The 18551-nt window shown below is 46.5% G+C and overlaps 1 protein-coding gene across 1 annotated transcript in view; it reads right to left on the bottom strand.

The window, feature by feature from the left end:
* Positions 1 to 18309, bottom strand: part of ITGA3 (integrin subunit alpha 3) — a 34948-nt gene extending 16639 nt beyond the window's left edge. The window contains 8 exon segments of the mRNA XM_074261186.1: positions 1307 to 1500; positions 1916 to 2123; positions 2414 to 2500; positions 4215 to 4464; positions 6146 to 6225; positions 6722 to 6761; positions 6763 to 6850; positions 17697 to 18309. Coding sequence (XP_074117287.1) covers positions 1307 to 1500; positions 1916 to 2123; positions 2414 to 2500; positions 4215 to 4464; positions 6146 to 6225; positions 6722 to 6761; positions 6763 to 6850; positions 17697 to 17911 — 1162 coding nt within the window. The 5' untranslated portion in view covers positions 17912 to 18309.
* Between the last annotated feature and the right edge of the window lie 242 nt (positions 18310 to 18551).

Here is an 18551-nt window from a genome sequence, read left to right on the forward strand (position 1 = left end):
GAGAGAGAGAGAGAGAGAGAGAGAGAGCAGAGCAATTAATCTTGGGACAGGGTCACTCAGATAGTCTGTCCCAATAATCCCAGACTGTTTCCAGGCCAGAGAAATTGTAACTTCTAAGGAAAAAGGTGGAAGTTGGTGGTGGGAGGGGCAGCATCAAGAAAGGGCCAGATGTCCCAGAGCAGGAGGCCAAATTTTTTTTTAGCAAAACTCAAAAAAAAAAAAAAACCAAAACCCAAACCTATAGAAATATAAACTCAGAAGATCTTTAGAAACCAACTAATCCAACTCTCTCAGAAAATTGAGGTCATGAGAGGGAAAGATTTGTCTACAGTTACCCAGCCAGGTAGAGACAGGATTCTGTCCAGTTCTGACACTCTGTCTAAAGCTCTGGGTACATAATCTCTCATCATCCCTTCAAAATCAACTCCACCCACTCCCATTTCCCTGGTACTATCATCTATAAGTCATCTGGATTCTTACTTCACTTTTACCTGCCACCTCATCTGTAAAACATGTAAGTTGAACTCAATGACCTTCAGGGTTATGTTGTGGATTTTTTCCATAATAATGTAATCTTCCTGTGTGACTACTCTACTCTACATAATTCATTATCTTTTAATATCTTGATATCTGCAATAATATTGCAATAATATTAATTTTGATTCTTCTCCCTGACATCCCCCCATATCTCATTACTTCCTGACCAGAGCTGCACAAAACTGATGTTACTCACTCTCCAAAACCTTCAGGGATCCCTTTTCACCTACAAGATAGTCTTTCTTTACTTTAAGTTCCACTTATCTTACCAGCCTTGACTGCTCCTATTTTCCTATATGAACTCCATCTGCTCACCACAGCCAAATATGAATCCGATTTGCTCTTCCCTACCAATCTATTCACCATTCCCCCAAATACATTCCCTATTTAGCAAGGCTTCACTTCTCTCTATCTGAACCTTATTTAATCATCAAGCCCATCTTGTCTTACCACTCTTAAGAAACCTCTCTGAGGTCCCTAGACTACATGTCTTCCCTCTTCTAAATCCCAGAGCTTTCTAAGTGCAACGCACATTTGGTATTTAAATTGCCTTGTTTTGTTAGCCATGTTTTCTCATATGCATGTCATTCCTCTGACTACACTGTAATTTCTGGGAAGAATGAGACTATATCTAATTCTCTATACTGACCCCCCTGTAACTCAGCACAGTTCCCTCACAAAGTAGGTATTCTGTAAATATTTGTGGACTTGAAGGAGTAATGGAGAGGGAAGGGTGTTGAGAGGAGGCAGGAGAAGGGAGGAAGCTCACCCTGGAAGCCGTCCTGGTTGATGTCTCCAAGGCTGGCCACAGAGAAGCCAAAAGTTGACCCGCTTGGGCCATAGAGGTGTTGAGAAGGGCTGGTGGGGAAGATGCCCCCCTGATTCATAAAAATGTAGACGGCACCACCAATCTCCTCCTTCCGTTCAAAGTAGTAGGGGGCACCCACCAGGATATCCTGCCACCTATCCCAGTGGAGAAGAGCATGTGAAGGCAATGACCTCATGACACCCCCCTCTCAAAGTGACCCAAGGATATACTACCCTGAAATAGATCTACATAGCTTTGGGACTGGTCATGGACTTTAGTCCCATGTTTTGGGCATAGGAAGGTCATATAAGACCCATGTGCATGATACATGACTATAAAAAAGTCATGGAAAACAAACTGCTTGGCTGTGGAAAATCTATGTACAGAAAAGGCAAATTATTTGCCAATGATACTCAAACCCAGAACCCACCACAAGTTCTGATCTGAAATCCATAAAGAAATGAAAATGGATGCACAATAATACATGTCTACCCTGAATTAGAGGAGAAGAGTGATCCCTGGATTAGTGAGCAGGGTCAAGATCCATCAAAGATCTACCATCTCACTTACCCGTCATTGTTAAGGTCTGCTAGAGCGATGGCACTGCCGAAGTAGGCGCCCACCTGTTTCCCCTCTAACACTTGCTTCAGCTGCATTTCCCCACCTGCCTCAAGGTTCATGAGGAAGACAGAGCCTGAATGGCGGTCCCGGGGAGCACCAGCTACAATGGTGAGACTCTCAGGGTGCAAAATGCCATTCCCCACCTGTACTGTGTACCCTGGGAGAAGATAAAATGGAAGAGCTGGGTTACAAGGGAACTCAGTGCAGCCTGCATAGAATTCCAATCACCTCCCCTGAAGTCCCTTGGGAAGAATGCCTTTTTTGTGCTGTGATTCCTTTTGGCATTGCAGTTACAAAGGAAATCTATTATACTTGAATACTGATATTGAAAAAGAGAGTATCTGTCTCAGATCCCTGACATCTATTCACTACCACCAGACTTTTTCTTCCACCCACGAGGTCCTCTCTTCTTCATTCCATAGTCAAGGATTCCAGCTCTGGACTCACCTATATAGAGATGTCCTACATCCTCTTTGTCTGTAAAACTGTGCTCTGAAAAATCCCAGTCTTTTCGCTGGATCATGTAGGTGGTACCTTAAGGGCAAGGAGGAATAATTAGGACACACTCAGAACCCGTCCCTTCTTCTTCCAGATTCTGAATTCCATAGAAACCTTCCCTGACATCTCCAATCATCCTCTCAAGGATTCCTAACCCTTCCTTAAGGAGATAAGTACAGTAGCAGAGAAAAGATGCTCCACTTAGGGTAAAAAGACTTGGATTCAAATTATAGCTCTACCATTTCTTGTGAGCTTTGAGTAAAGCATTTGGTCTCTTTGGGTGTCAGTTTCTTCCTTTGTGAATTAAATAATTCTAATTCTACTGACAATAATCTAGAAAAATAACTTCAAGAAGACTGTAGAATTGCAGAGTCTTAGCATCAGGAATGACCTGAGAAATTATTTTATTTTATTATGAGGTATTTTATTATAGAATAAGGAAACTGAGTTTCAGAAAAGTGAATCAACTAGGCCATGTTTATACAAACAACATGGAGCAGAGATAGGATGCTACTCCAGGCCCTGGTCTACTCTCCTGTTGCTCCACTGCAGAAAAGACACATTCTGCAGGGTCTGAATTAGAAATCTACTGCCACATCTATCCTGCTGCTCTCCCAAACTCTGACTCCTGGGTTGATAATTCCAGGCCCTGGAAAACATGGTTCTTGAGATTCTCTATAATGGCTATTCACATCCACTCCTTTTGTTCTGGTTGTCAGCCATGATGATATATGGAGTATGTTTATGTGGAGAGGGGAAAAGAGAGAGGGGGGAAAGGGAAGGAAGGAGGAGGGACAGATAGAGATACCAAGACAGAGAAAAAAGAAAGGAGGGAGGGAGGGAAAGGAAAATAAAAGAGATAGAGAGGGAGGAGACAGTAAGTGAGGGAAAAGCAAGAAAGAAAAGGATGAAGAGAGGAGAGAGACAGAGAGGGAAAGAGGAGAGTGAGGGGAGGAAGGAGGAAGGAAAGAGTGAGAGAAACAGAACAGGATGAGGGGAGAGACTAAGAGACAGTGAGGGAGTGAATGAAGGAAGAAGGAAGAAAAAGAGGAACAGATAAACAGAGAGAGAGGAAAGGGAAGAGGAAGAGAGATGGCAGGACAGAGAAAAAGGGAGAAGGAAAGAAAAAGAGACAGATGGACATATAGAGAGAGATAGACACAGAGACTGAAACAGAGCAAGAGGTGACAGAGAAAGAGAGATGGAGAAAGAATGAAAGGGAGAGGGAAAAAGAAAGAGGGAAGGAAGGAAGAGACAGAGAGACAGAGAGAAACAGAACAGAGGAAGGGGGAGAGGGAGAGATATTAGAGAAGGACAGGAAAGGACAGACAAAGAGACAGGCTCTGGAGGAAGAGAGGGAAAAAAGGAAAAAGGAGGAGAGGGATGAAAAAAGGGGAAAGGTAAAGAGGAAGAAGGAAGAATCTAGGGAAGGAAGGAAAGAGAGAAAGAGGGAGAAGTTTGCAGCAGAGAAAGAATCAAGCAGCTTGGCCTACAGTAGCAGATAACTGAAGTTCTCACTCTGACTGTTCCCATTGAAGGATCTTCTTTGTTGTTTCCATCAACAAGATAAAAAATGAGAAGCTCGTTCCACAATTTAAAAAGATTAAAGCTACAGATGGGGCATATTAAGAATACATGAATTGAGATGTTGATAGCAAGTTCAGCCTGTTGCTTCCATCTTCTCATCCTGTATTATCCTGAAAGGCCTGGGTTAGATGTCATCTCCCACTTGCCACTTTTTCTTACCCACCTTTCCAGTTGTAGGCACCAGGTGCCCCAAAGTACACAGTGTTGTGGGTAAAGCCCCCGCTGGTACCCATCTGGCACATGCCTGTGCCCAGATAGTCTGTGTTGCTGTTGCACATCTCATTGTGGTACGTCTGCCAGTCATCTCTGGGGTCAAGCTGTAGATCATTGCCCCGCACATAACACTTGCCCACCATCCGCCTCTGGTCCTCCGATCCTGACCACAGCACCTTGGTGTAGCGATGGGCACAGACCTGGGGACAGACCCCACCCCAGACAAAACCTTTGTCACAAGCCATCCTGTTTAGAATACCAGAGGCCCACAGCCAGGAACCTGAATAAGCAGTTGTCTGCTTGTTTCTTAGACCTCTCTCAGTGGGTCTTTTGGCTGTTGTTCTGGGGAGTGGAGAAGGAGGAAGTCCTGGGGTTTTTTCCCATTTCCTTCATTAGCCCTTGAAACTGAATATATAATTTTTGTGGCTGTTAGATTCCCCCTAGAAGGAAGGAGAGGGAAAGGGAGCACTACTCCTTGAAAAATAAGGGAATTGGGGGGATTATCATAGGATGAGTTAGGGGCAGTCCTTGGTTTAGAAGTCAAAAAGAAACTTGTTACAGAGTAAGTTAAGGACATCCTGCCTCCCCCCCCACCCCAAATACCCTGTCCTCTTACAGTAAAAACAAACAAAAACCAAAAACAGATGTTGACCTAGAATTAGATAGTGTGTGCATGTGTGCAAGTACTAGGTGACAAAGGAAAAAAGAGTAAAGGGGACTTGGAATCAGGATGATCTACGTTCAAATTCTGCCTCAGACTTTTATCTCTATGACCCTGAGTAAGACATTTGAAAACTTCCAGTCTACAAATTTCCCCATTTGTAAAATGGAGATAATAGCAGCTACTTTTCCAGGTTATAAGAATCAAATGAAATAATATATGCAAACTAATTTGCCAATTTTAAAGGATTTTGCCTGCCTCCATTTCCTTTTTTTTTTTTTTTTTCTTTTTTCTTTTTCTGAGGTTGGGGTTAAGTGACTTGCCCAGGGTCACATACCTAGGAAGTATTAAGTGTCTGAAATAAGATTTGAACTTGGGTCCTCCTGAATTCAGGGCTGGTGGTCTATACACTGCACCACCTAGCTGCCCTGCCTCCATTTCCTCACCTGTAAAATGCATCTACCTCCCAGGGTTATTGTGAGGAAATAATATTTGCAAAATGCTTTGCAAACTTTGAAGGTTGTATAAATGCTAGCTCATTATCATCATTATTCTGGAATCGGATTAATCTAGAAATGGCCAAGAATGGGGAGTCCAGAAGAGATCACTGGCAGAATTCTGGATCTGTGGTTGTGTGCAATAGAATCTAGAATAAATTCAAAATGGAATTCCAGAATTTTATTCCTCCAGAAGTGGAGGGCTGGGTATGGGAACTGCTGGCACTGGGCAAGAACCAGCACTGAGACCTGAGGGTGAGAGAGGGACAGGTGAGGTAGGGTGGGCAAGGGGTAGGAGAGGATTCCAAAAAGAGCTCCAAGGTAGTCAGGAAATTCTGATGCCCAGGCTGGAGCAGGCAAGGTTCGCCAGGAACTGAGCCCCACCTCCCTCCCAAAGGAAGTAATTAAAGCCAAGTTTGTGCCGCCCGGGGCCCCTTCTGTCCTTTCCTCCCAGAGGCTTACTCGCCTTATTCCCACGAAGGGTGGGCACCCCAGGGGGCAGGAAGAGCAATGAGACATGAACTAGAGCTGAGCCACACCCAACCTGGGAAGAGAAACAGAGCTCCTTGGGGAGCACTGGGACACACACATATTGTTCTCAGAGGCCAGGTATTTAGATTCCTGTTTCTTCCTGTGCCAGGTAACATTCCCTTCACCCCCAAGGAGATCTGAGTAGTTTGGAAGGTATGAGGAAAGCACAGGGGTTGTGGATGACCCACTCACCAATACTCTGCCAGCAGGTCCCTGGCTGGCCACTGTCACCCCAAGCCACATGTTCTCAATAATGTGCTGCCTGGGATCGCCTGAGAGCAAAGGCAGGAGTGAGGAGGAGAAGAGAAATTAAGAGTTTACATCTCACATAAACACAAACTCACTTCTCACATTCCTAGTACCCCTAGGGTTTTCTCAAGGGCAGACACCTGGGCGCTCGGGCTCTCTATTTCAGGAAGGCAGATCTATTCTTAAAATGTTCCCCACTTTGCCTTCTCTGGCTCTGGGATCTTCCTTTAATCTTTTCCCCATGCTGTGGACACTAACCTTTCCCCACACCTTTCTCCCAGCCTAGTCCCTCCCTTCTCCCCCAGGTCCCTGGAATGTTCCACTCTCCTTTTCTGCAGAGTTATCTGTGGCTCTATGCCCTATTCTATCCCCAGCCTGAGAATGCCATAAGGTCAGGGTCTGGGATCTCCTTTGGAGGATGGTGACCTCATCTCCTCTGAATTTCCTAGCCCCATAATACTTTGGTGTTGCCCAAGAAAAATACTCAGGACAAGGGCATTTGAGCTCCCTCCCCCTTACTTTTTTCCACTATATCCATCCGTTCACAGTCATCTGTTCGGTTCGCTGAGGGGGCATAGGTACACTGCACCTGTCCGGTTGGTGTGGCTATCATGTAAAGCAAGATCCTGAGGAGCGCCAGCAAGGAGTCTAAGGGAGCAGAAAAGAGACTAGAGGTCACACTAACATTTAACTCTCAGCCAACGTACCATCCAAGGTAAAGGAAGTTCATTCTAACAAAAGGGAACTTGTACCAAGAGGATGGCACACCCGGGTCCTTTCTTTGACTGAACAGTGAGGATCACCTCTGCAAGCCTCAGCTCTCCCCTTAAAGTGATCCTCCTCAGAAAGTCTGCCATGTCACTGGCATGTCACTGAGAGTACAGCAGCATCTGAGTGGGCCATCTTACATTGTACTAATGAAGACCGCTCACTAGGAGCTTCTGCTTCTCCCTTCTGGTGCATCTGCCAAGACTTTGACTTCACCCAAGACTTTAGTGTCTATCTGTCTGTCTCCGTGTCTCTCTCTCTCTCTCTCTCTCTCTCTCTCTCTCTCTCTCTCTCTCTCTCTCTCTCTCTGTGTGTGTGTGTGTGTGTGTGTGTGTGTGTGTGTGTGTGTGTGTGTGGTGTGTTTGTCTCTTTCTCTATCGACCTCTATCTCTTTCTTTCTGCAAGGCAATTGGGGTTAAGTGACTTGCCTAGAGTCACACAACTAGTAAGTATTACGGGCCTGAGTTGGATTTGAACTCAGGTCTTCCTGACTCCAGGACCAATGCTCTGTCCATCGCACCACTTAGCTGTCCCTTCTCCTTTAGTATCTGTTGACGATGTGGTGCTCCTGCTCTCCAAGACTAATTTGGCCAACAAATGCAATCCCATCCCCTCCAGTTTTCTCCAGAACATGGTCCCCATAATTATCTTCCCCCATCCTAGTCTTCAAGCTCTTCTTGCCAATTGGATCTTCTGTCTTCATCTACAAACATACCCAAGTTTCTATCATCCTTAAAAAAACAAAAAACAAACAACTTCCCTAAATCCAAACCTTTCTAAGTCATTAGCCTATATCTCTCTTTGCTTTTTCTCCATTAAAATTATGGGGCTACACACTCAATGTTCCCCTCATTCAATGATCCTCTCACTTTCCCTCTGTTTCTGGAGTCAACATTTCTAAAAGAGAACTCATTAATTCTTTCCCTAAATCCATTTTTTTCCTGAGCCTTCCTATTCCTATGGAAGATATCACCATCTTTCAAGTCAGTCAGGAATGCCATTTCCTGATCTTTCCCTCTCTGATGCTGATATTTAATCAGTTGTGAAGTTTAGGTGTTTCGAACTTTCCAGCATCTCTTGCCCTCAATGCAGAGGGCTGCCACCTTGGTTCAGATAGGCTCTGGTCACTTCTTGACTGAATCCAACAAGTATCTTTGTCTCACATCTCTAAAGGCACAGAAAGCCTTTGTTGCTGCTCCAGCAATTGATAGCTAAAACTGGGGAATCAGGCTGGCTGAGGTAAAGGCAGGTAAGGGGGTACGTGACGGACTCCAGAACTGCCAGACACCCCAAATCAGAGCATAGGGTCAGCCAGATAAGCACTGAAAGGCTGTAAGGCCCCTGATGTTTGTGGATCCCTCTCTTGTCCTCACACTGGTCCTACAACAACTAGGGTCTGCTAGAGCCACTGCTCCCTGTCCTATTTTCTGTGTTCTTGGCCCAAGGGGCCTCATGTTTATTTTTCTCCCACCCATCCACCACAGACTTTTTTATTGCTCTCTGTGCCCTTCCACACCTGGCCTCAAGGTAGAGCCAAGGGCAGCATCAGGGTGCAATATCTGCCTCTAGACAGTGACTCTGAGTCTCTACTGAAGGGCAGATGAGAATGGGAGAAGAGGTTCAAAAGCTGGGCATGTAAAGACTTGGAGATCCCTCCCTTCTCAGGTCAGGAATGCAGAGCCTGAGGAGCCTGGGAGGGAGGAATCAGGACACAACCTATACTTCCCTACACACCTCAACAGCAAAAATTCTGTTCTAAGGTCTCAGGGAAATAGGAGGAGGGAAAAGGTTTAGGGAGAATCCTCCTCCCCCTTCCCTTAGCTGTACCAACATACACATGGTTGGCCAGGTGCCAGCCCTGCCAGTCAGCCTTCTCTTAGTCACTTCCTAGTCTGATACAGGAAGGGACAAGGAAAGTCATGCTGATCTTTGGTGACTGACCACCCACTAGAGTCTGCTGTCCCACCCCTACAGCATATGGGCCAGAAGCCAGGGCTGAGGTGGGGGATGGGAAAGATGGACCAGGCGCCATGCTACTTTTTAATTAATGGCCACCCAACTTCCTTATGCATGGGAATGTGACTGATAAGACCAGAAACCCTAGGTTCCATTTCTCTTGGACCCTGCAATCCTCACCCTATCAGCTGCAATATGCTGGTAAATGTTTAACAATTAGCTTTCTGAAACCCCAGGACACACTTTTAAGTTTCGTTTGCATTATTATAAATTTCTCTATCACTTTCTTAAATCTATACAATCAACAAGACAATAAATCAAGTCCTAATTTGTGGAGTTTGTCTATTTCTGAGGTATAAATGTTCATACTGAAAATTTAACAATCAGCTATTCTGGAGCCTGACCCGGCTCCAGCAAATTTCTTCCCACCAGGTTAGTCAGACTGAAGAGAGGATTAGAAATGCCCAAGTGTAAATAGCATTATTAGGAGAGCAGAGGCTAACATCAGATCAGGAAAGATCAAAGTTAGTTATTCTGTAGGCCTTCCCAACTCTTAAGGACACCCTAACATGGGTGATGGAATACTAAACACAACAGAGATGTCTGGCCTGGACATAGTGTTGCCTAGAGGCACGGGACTGGCCAAAATGACCTCAAGATGGTTTTGGTCCTTGATGGGATAGGAGGAAGGAGGGCCTTGGAAAGGTCCAACCCAGATTCCTTCAATGAAATGTAACAAAGCATTGTCTCCACCCTCTCTGCCTGAATTGTAGGCTGCCACTGCTTCTCAACCCAGGGCAGAGGGGGGGAGAGAAGGAATGGGAGTGGTAGGGTGCCTTCTTCCCCAGCCCAGACAACATCCTGCCTTGCTGGGCAGCTGGCATGCTCTGGCTTGCAAGCTAGCTCTCCCCTCCCATTACCCCAAACTCAGGCCCCTTCTAAAGTCACGAGCAAGCAGAATAGAAGTCGGTCAATTGTCTGTCTGCCTACCCTCACCTCCTTCATCCTCAGTGCAAGCCCTGGGTCTGTGGACACAGAGATGGGGGGAAGAAGGGATGCTCAGACAGCAGTCACCTCCCCCCACCAATTCCATCCGGATCCAATCCCTCCCTCCCTAGAGATTCCACAGGGAACCTTCCCGCAACACCAATCCCTCCTCCCCCCCAGCCCCTGGGTATTTTTAGCTCCTGGCTCAGAGGCCCCTCCAGCCTTACTGGCTCCCTGCCCGGGATGGAGCAGATCATGACTTAGAGTTCTGTACTAGGTTGGGGGAAAGGTGGAGGGTAGAGAGCTGTAGGCACCAGAGACAGAGGAAGGAGAGCAGTGATAGCATGTTGGGGAGGGGGGATGACCCTAGTGTAACCCACTTTGGCTGGTTGTTTGTTCCCCCTCCCCCTGGATGAAAATCTGTTCAATTCCACAAATATATACTTTATGCAAAGTCCTGTGGCAAAGGAAAGATACAAAGTTTAGATAGGGTTTTAGTCTTGTGACATTTCAGAGTATGGTAAAGAGACATCGATACAGATATCACAGGAAATCCTGTTAAATGCACAGAAACAACATAAAACACAAGGCAGAAAGGAAAAGACTAGACTAGAGACATTTCTCAGCAGAAATGACACTCAATTAGGATTAAGAATTGGATAGGCATATGGACAGCTGGGTAGTACAGTGGATAGAGCGCTGAGCCTGGAGTAAGGAAGACCTTCAATTCCAGCTTCAGACACTTGTGAGATCCTGAACAAGTCACTTGATCCTGTTTGCCTCAGTTTCCCCATCTGTAAAATGAGCTGGAAAGGGAAATGGGAAACCACTAAAGTATCTTTGCCAAGAAAAGCCCAAATGAGGTCATGAAGAGTCAAACGTGACTGAAATGAATGAAGGAAGAACAAAACATGGAGATGCAGTTAGGAAACCCAGTGGGTAGAATGCTGGGCTTGAAGTTAGGAAGTCACAAGTTCAAATCCAGCCTCAGAAAACTCCTAGCTGTGTGATCTTAAGCAAGTCACTTGACTTCGGTTTGCATATAGATTAGTGACCAACTGAAAAGGAATCTTTGTCAAGAAAACCCAATGGGCAGAAGTTCGCGGGTCACAAAGAGACATGACTGAAGAACAACAACATATAAAACAGGTGGCAAAGATGTTCCTTACAAGTGAACTAGAAGAGGAAAAGAGGAGAGGGCTCCTGGATTTTGGCTGCCATATAAATGAACACTTTATTTAAAAAGTTATAGTCATAGAGAGTAATGCATTGGATATGGATGAGAAAGAATTCAAGTCTTGCCTCCAATATCAATTATGTGACCATGACCAAGGTCACTTGCCCTTTGTGTGCCTCAGTTTCTTCATTTGAAAAATGACAGAGGTTGAACTCAATGGTATTTTCCTTTTAGCTCTAAATCTGTGACCTATAAAAGGCTTCAGGATCTCACTCATTCACTAGCCAGGCAGTAGGGCAGAGACTGCTAGGAGAATGTAGAGAAGGGGAAAAGGGCATGAATTTTTTTGAAGGAAATAGCCTGTTTCTTCATTCTTTTCTGATCCCTCAGCTCATCTCCTCCCTTTACCTTATTCCTAGATCCTTGGATTCAAAGGATATGAAGAAAGTCTCTATTCCCCTGAGCTCCATTCTGAGGTCCCACCAATCTTCCTACCATCATGGAGCACCCTGTGAGGGGTCAGAGGGGTCAACCAGTGGAAAACCACACAACCTCATCTCTTTCATCAAATCTTTTGATGAAAGAGAAAAGCCTGAAGGTATAAAGTACATTGCATATCCTTCCCTTCCAAACCAAACCTAAACCAAAGGCAGAATAAAGAACCCTTGCATGACAAGAATACTATTTTCCCAAACTATGTTCAGGATCCAGAAGTACAGTACTTGGCACATAATAAGGGCTAAATAAATGTTTGTTGAAGAAATAATTCCCAACATTTCGGCCAAGTAGGTTTGGTCAACTTCTGGTCAGTGGGATGGAGGAGAATCCCTTCCTCAGTTTGGTACTTCTCTGATCTGCAGTCTTTTTTAAAAGGTTCTGATCCCAACTAGAACTAGAAAGTTGGGATCCTAAGGCAAAACTTAATATACTAAAATGGTTTAAAAATCAAAAGGAATGGAATTAACAAAAGTGAAAACTTTTTCAGAAAAGTTGGGACCACAGTTTTAGAGCTGAAAGGAAACACAAAGGTTTCAACTCTGAACTTTCAATTTTGAACTAACTTCCATAGTTAGTTTAAATCATGTCTTACAGATGAGGAAACTGAGGCCCAGGGATGAGGAATTAGTTGAAGATCACAATCCTTTCATGCACTTCCCCTCACATTTCTCTGATATGGTTTTTGGGTAAAGGGAGGCAAGATGATAACCTTAGAAACTCTTGCAAAACAGTTGCTTTTCTCATCCTCTTTCCTATAAGGTAGCAAAGCCCCTCCCAGGCTCTGGGGAACTGAAGCACTGGGAAGTAATGCTTCCTCCCCTAGCCTGACTCCCTGGTAGTTCAAAGCTAATGGAGCATCAAAGTAGAGAAACAGAAGAAGTGATAAAAGCTAGGAAATGGGACTCAGGAGGGTTAGGGGCATCAGCATCCATCACTTCACTGAAGAAAAAAGGCAGGCTGGGGCAAGGCCAAGGGGAAGGGGGAGGGGAGTAGTTATAGGGTAACAATAGCTTTTAAGATTTCTTCAAATACTTCCCAACATATGAGTATTTCGGGGAGTTCAGCTAGATCCTTTTCCTCCCCTTCTCCCAGTAACAGTAGAGAGGGAAAATTCAATTCCAGAAAGAGTTTGGGTTATCCTAGAGATAACCCAAGCAAAAGGAGGTACCAGGAATCAGAACTCAGTGAACCTGTCTCCAGGAATCCCTCAGATTCTGGATGTGTTGTTTGTGATTTAAGGTAAATCTTCCACAAAGGGATGGGAGCACTAAGAAGAGGGAAGGAGCATGTTCTGCCTAGGGGCAGCAACTCCCTGCTGCCTGAATCCCAGCTCAGTGCCAACCCTGTTTCCTGAATTAGACATATCCCTGGAGGACTCTTCCCCTGGAGGTAGCAAAGCTCTAAAAAGCCCAAGATGGAATGGTAGGCCTCTTCTATTCTCACCCCTCCACATAAACACAGGCATTGCCCTCTCCCCTCATAGTGACTCAGCTCCTCAAGCCAGAGTAACTGGTTGGAAGGTGAAGAGAGAACAGGAGGGAAAAGGAGAAAAGGGTCAGAAAGAGATAGGGGAAGAGAGAAAGGAAAAAATCATGGGGAGAAATGAGAGAAAGTGATGGGGTAGGGGGAGGGACACGGGGAGTAGAGAGAGTGAAAGAAAAGGAGAAGAAAAAGATTGAAGGAGAAAGATGGGCAAAATGATGAGGTGGAAAGAGATAGGAGAGAGAGATGGTGGGGAAAGATGGAGAAGAGGGGAGAGAGAGATGGGAAAGACAGAAAGAAGGGACAGGGAGAGAGAAAGACATAAAGGGGAAAGGAGATAGAGAAGAAAAAGTGATTAAGGGAAAAGATAAGAGGAAGAAAGGCACTGAGGGAAAACCCCGAAAGTAGCTTTAAAGGCCATGCCAAAGCCACCTTCATCAGCTAACATTTCATTATGAATTGAAAGAGGGAAGGATGCTTGGATAGCTCCCCTCCCCATTCCCTACTTTCTGGATGTCTTCCTCCCTTCTGGCCCCTGAGAAAAGTCTATCTTCAAGCCTACTTGCTAAAAAAAAATAATAAATTAAAAAGTACCCCACCAACCTCTTCCTCCTTTTGAGAGGAAGCCAGCATACAACAACATTTCTGCCAAGGTGAAGGACTCTCTTACTGGCTTCTGAAGCAGAGATAGGACAAAGAAAGAGGTTCACCCTCTGTGATGGGTGCCTGAGGCCTTGGCTGCCATCCTCCTCTACCAGGTATTAGGCCCAAGGAGTGCCAGCTCAGTCTATCCTACAGGGAGCATATTTTCAGAAATCACAGTAGGCACTCCTGGATCTAAAGTGGGTACCCACAACCTTCTCTTCCCATAGTGCTCCTTGGTGACAGTTTAGGGGAAGGGAAGAACTAAACCCTAATAGAATCATGTCTGCTCTTCCTGGAACTCTGTTATAAAAAACTAAATTGGGCTTCTAGAAATCTAATATTCTTAAGCAGCACAGTGGATGGAGTTGGACTCTAGAAGACACTTAACCTACCCCAGCCTCTGTTTCTTCATCTGTAAAATGGGAATGATAATAATAGCACTTACTTCAAGGTTGCTGAGACTTTATAGATCTTAGGCAGTATAGAAATGCTAGACTTTTATTAAGCCTAAGAGTGAAGGGCCCTGGAATTATCTTCAAGAAATAATTTCCACTTTTCCCTTTGCTCATTCCATGCAGTCGTGACATGCCCCTTTCTCTCACAGCTTAAAAGCATAAAATTTCAGAAATATATGGGGCTTTCTAGTCTGCCAACTCCTTCCACTTGCTCCAAGTTGTCCTTTTCAGGGTTATTTGAATCCAGAAATTCTGGGTCTCTCTGTGGCAGCTAGGTATGCTCCTAACTGAACCTAAAAATCTAAGTCACGAGTGTGTTTATGTTAATGTGGGGGGCTAGAACACAGTCCTGGAAGAAGATCCGTAGTATATCAGCCTGAGAAGAAGCCCACCTGCTTCAGACTACTTGTAGGCACTATGTCAGTCTATGTTAATTGAACTACCAACTGTCTGTCAGGGATTGGAATGGTGTTTCGTCTACATCTTTGATTCTCTCATTGCCCTAGAGGAAGCTAGGTATCCTGGCCCAATAGCTCAAGGCTCCGGCCAAGAGGTTTCAGTTCACAGCTTGACTTTTCAGGCAGCTATTCACATCTGGATACACAGCTGATTGTCTCTGTCCAGGCCCATCTGGCACTGCTGAGGGGTCTCTGGCAGAACAAGAGAGGAAAACTTCCCAAGAGACCTAGAGATCACAATTTCTCCACCCTCTTTCCCCTACATACATGACCTAGATTTCTAGGTTCAGGTAGGTCCAGAATCATATCCACTTGTGACAGAAAGATCCAGAATCTCTGTATTCAAAAAATCCTAAAGATGACATTTCAGGGCAAGAGGAATATAATAGCACACTAAGAAAGTCCCTTATAGCTCTATAATACTATGATTCTGAGCCAAGGGTGCTTTGAGATGTCCTAAAGAGGACCTGAATGAGACTTGGGTACCTAAAAATTTAGCTTATTTGTCATAGGGGAATTGAACCCTCATACTAATATAATTCTCACTCTGGAAACCAAGGGAAGGGATTCTAGGGGAAGAGACCTAAGAGATCAGATGATTGTAAATCTAGAAGGCCAATCCTCTCATTTAACAGATGGGGAAACTGAGAGACTCGGGGAGATTATATGATCTCCGAGGGTCATAAAGTGGTATTAGTAAAGTCAATATTTGAACCCCGATCCTCTGACAAATACCAGTGCTCTTTTCATTGGATAACATCAGTTCAAATCTTTTGTTTACAAGAAGGATATTGAGGAGAGGGGAACTAACTTGCCCAAGATCACACAGCCAAGACTAGGATCCAGATCCTCCGATTCTTGGGACCAGAAAAATGTCATTGAACTACATTGCTTCATGCTGAAGAATCATTGCTCTACCATAAAATAAGGAAGAAGCTTTATGTGGAGTATCCAAAGAAACAGAAAGTGGCCCTATCGATTTTCAGGCCAAGAGGCAAGAGGAGAACTCAGTGGCCCAGACTTCCCAATTCTTACTCAACCTTTCCCAAGTTAGAGTTAAGCTCTGGACGGAGCTGGGATCTACCAGCCGTGGGTCAAACACACTCATGGCTTAGATTTTTAGGTTCAGTTAGTTAGTTCTAGGAGCATACCTAGCTGCCACAGAGAGACCCAGAATTTCTGGATTCAAATAACCCTGAAAAGGACACCTTGGAGCAAGTGGAAGGAGTTGGTGGCTAGGAAGATTTGGACTTTAGTCATTTTCCAAGTTTCTCAGAAGGGCATAGGCTGAGGCTAGGCAGGGCGGTCTATGAACTCTGCTGTAATTTCCCCAAGTACCTTCGATCACTATCTAGTAGAGATTGAGTCCCTTCTCCATTAAAGTCACCCAGCTCTCAGAACGTTGAAATGCTCCCTGTTTCCCTTCCTTGCCTTAACAACATCACCCCCATCTCTCACAGAAGTCTTCCTTCCGGAGCCCACCTCTATCAAAATAAATTAGAACAATAAAATAAATGTCCAACCCATCTGATGCTGCTAAGTGCCAGGCTTAGAGCCATAGAAGATCTGAGTTCAAATCTGACCACAAACACTTACTAGCTGTGTGACCTTGAATAAGTCACTTCCTTTTGTTTACCTCAGTTTCTTTCCTCAACTGCAAAACAAGTTGAAGGAAATGAAATACTACTCCAGTACCTTTGCCGAGAAAACCTCAAAAAGAGGCCATGAAAAGTCAGACGTGAATGAATAACAAGTCTCCATTTAAGATCCCAAAGCACTCAACAATCAGTAATTAGACAATCATTACGTCCAACAGAGGACTCGGTACTCAGACAGCTGGATGCTGTCACCTTCCCCTTCTCCAGAACCCGGACCTCCCTGCCCCCCTCCTTTTTTCTCAGCAGCTGCTGGGGAAATAGAGAGAAAAGAAAGGAGAAAAAAAAAGGCCATTTTCCTCTTCAAACCAAAACAAACACACTCAGGGCTGAAGATCCAGCATGAATGTGCGGAATGTGGAGAAGATGCTGGGGAGAAGGTGGGGAAAGGGGGAGGGGTCCCAACTGTTGGAGATCGGGAAAGCATTGGTGGGTGGGAGAGCATAGCCACCCCTGAAACCTCAAGGGGGCGTACATGGGCTAGGTCAAGGCAGCACTCACTCCCTCTCCTGACCTCAATAAATGAAAACAGCCTCCATTTGTCCTATCCATTCAACATGAATCAGTGCGAAAAGCCCTCAACCCAACTCGGAAGCAGAGGATCCGAATTTGAATCCAGATCCGAGACACTACACTAGCTGTTTCGGGGGAAAGTCACTTCACCTCAGCTATGAAACGGACTATGCTGTTTTCATAGGGTGACAATAGCACGTGAGGAATCAATGACTTGGGTCTTGTGCAACCCTAAGCAAGCCCTTTTCCCTTCCCCGGGCTCCAGTTTACTCCTCTGTAAAAGGAGCAGGTTAAACTAGATTTCCTCTTTGTTCCGTTTCAGGGCTGGATCTTAGGATGCTATTGTCCCTAAATATATCGAGGATCGGGCTTCAGGAATGGAAGCCTACGGTGGAGAGCAGGCAGTGAAGGGTCTACAAGCCGAGGATTTCGGCCCCCGCTGTTCCTGACACACGGCTGTTCGGGCCTTTTCCCTTCCCCACAACTGGGATCTTGAGGAGTTGGGGGCCTGGCGCCCAAGGTTAGGGGAAGAGAAGAGGGGAAATGTTCAGGATCCAGGCGCTCCTAGTCGCGTCTCCAAGGCACAAAGGGGACCCCACCCCCAGCCTGTGCCTCAAGACTAGGAATTTTTCTAGCGGGGAGAGGCAGGTTGTAGCAGCTCTCGCACGTGCTAGGGATTAGCTCCTCTTCTCCCGGCGCAGATTCCGCCGCCGCACCCCCCTTCCCGGGCTCAAACGTTCCCCTCCCGGCAAAGCTGCCCCCTCCGGGCCCTTCAATCCTTAAACCCTAGGGTGTTCAGGCGCTTAAACGGAGCTGGCTGGGGACGGGAAGAACGCTGGAGGTCCCTCTTTGATGTCCCGTCTCCCGCCACCCCCCAGTCCCAGCCTCCGCCCCACTCACAGGTAGCGCTGCTGCTGCTCAGTCTGCCGGTGGAGGGCAACCGAGTAGCCGAAGAGGCTCCCAGGGTTCGAGGCCTCCTTCACCACTAGGAACCGGGTGTCCAGGTTGAAGGCGGAGGCTACATTGCAGCCGACAGCGACCAGGGCCAGCGTCAGGGTGCAGAGGGGCAGGCGCTGGGCACAGGGGACACCGCGGCCGCCGGGGCCCGGGTCCATGGCTACGTCGGCTCGGTGGGGAGGATGAGTGTGTGGTGGGGGCGCGGAGGTGTGAGCGGCCGGATTCACCTGTTTCCCCCGCGGCCGCCTGCAGTGAAGTTGTCCGTCCCTCGGTCAACCCCGCCAGGTGGCCCTACTTGGTTCAGTCAGGTGCCCCCGGCCAGTTTCCCAGCCTGTCCTTGCCGGGTCTCCCACCCCGCCCCGGGTCAGGATCACCCCCTCTCCCGGCTCCTCTCTCCCTCCTTCCCTCCTTGGCTTATGCCTCCGCAGCTCGCACGGATGGACCCTCTGCTCCTGGTATCTTCGGCCCTATCCTCAACCACTTTCTACCCCCTTAGGCTCTGTTCTAGCTGCGCCCTCCTCTCCTCCTGCCGGCGTTAGCAACCCGATCCCGGCTCAGAGCTGCGGGGGCCAGACCGCGGCTGGGAAAGAGAGAGGGAGGGCGGGAAGGAGGGGTCCCGCGGCCCCGCCTCCCCCACGCCCAGCTCCGCACCTCCCCACCTAGCTAGCCTCGGCCTTGGCTCCGCTTTTCTTCCGGGGAAAGGGTGGGGAAGGGCTCGGCTCTGCAGCCACCTCTTAAAGGGGCAGCTGCGCCCCTCCCTCACAGCCCTCCCCACCAACTCCCGCGCCCTTCCCCAAA

The sequence above is a fragment of the Sminthopsis crassicaudata genome, chromosome 4 (genome assembly GCF_048593235.1).
Source record: "Sminthopsis crassicaudata isolate SCR6 chromosome 4, ASM4859323v1, whole genome shotgun sequence".
Lineage (NCBI taxonomy): Eukaryota > Metazoa > Chordata > Mammalia > Dasyuromorphia > Dasyuridae > Sminthopsis > Sminthopsis crassicaudata.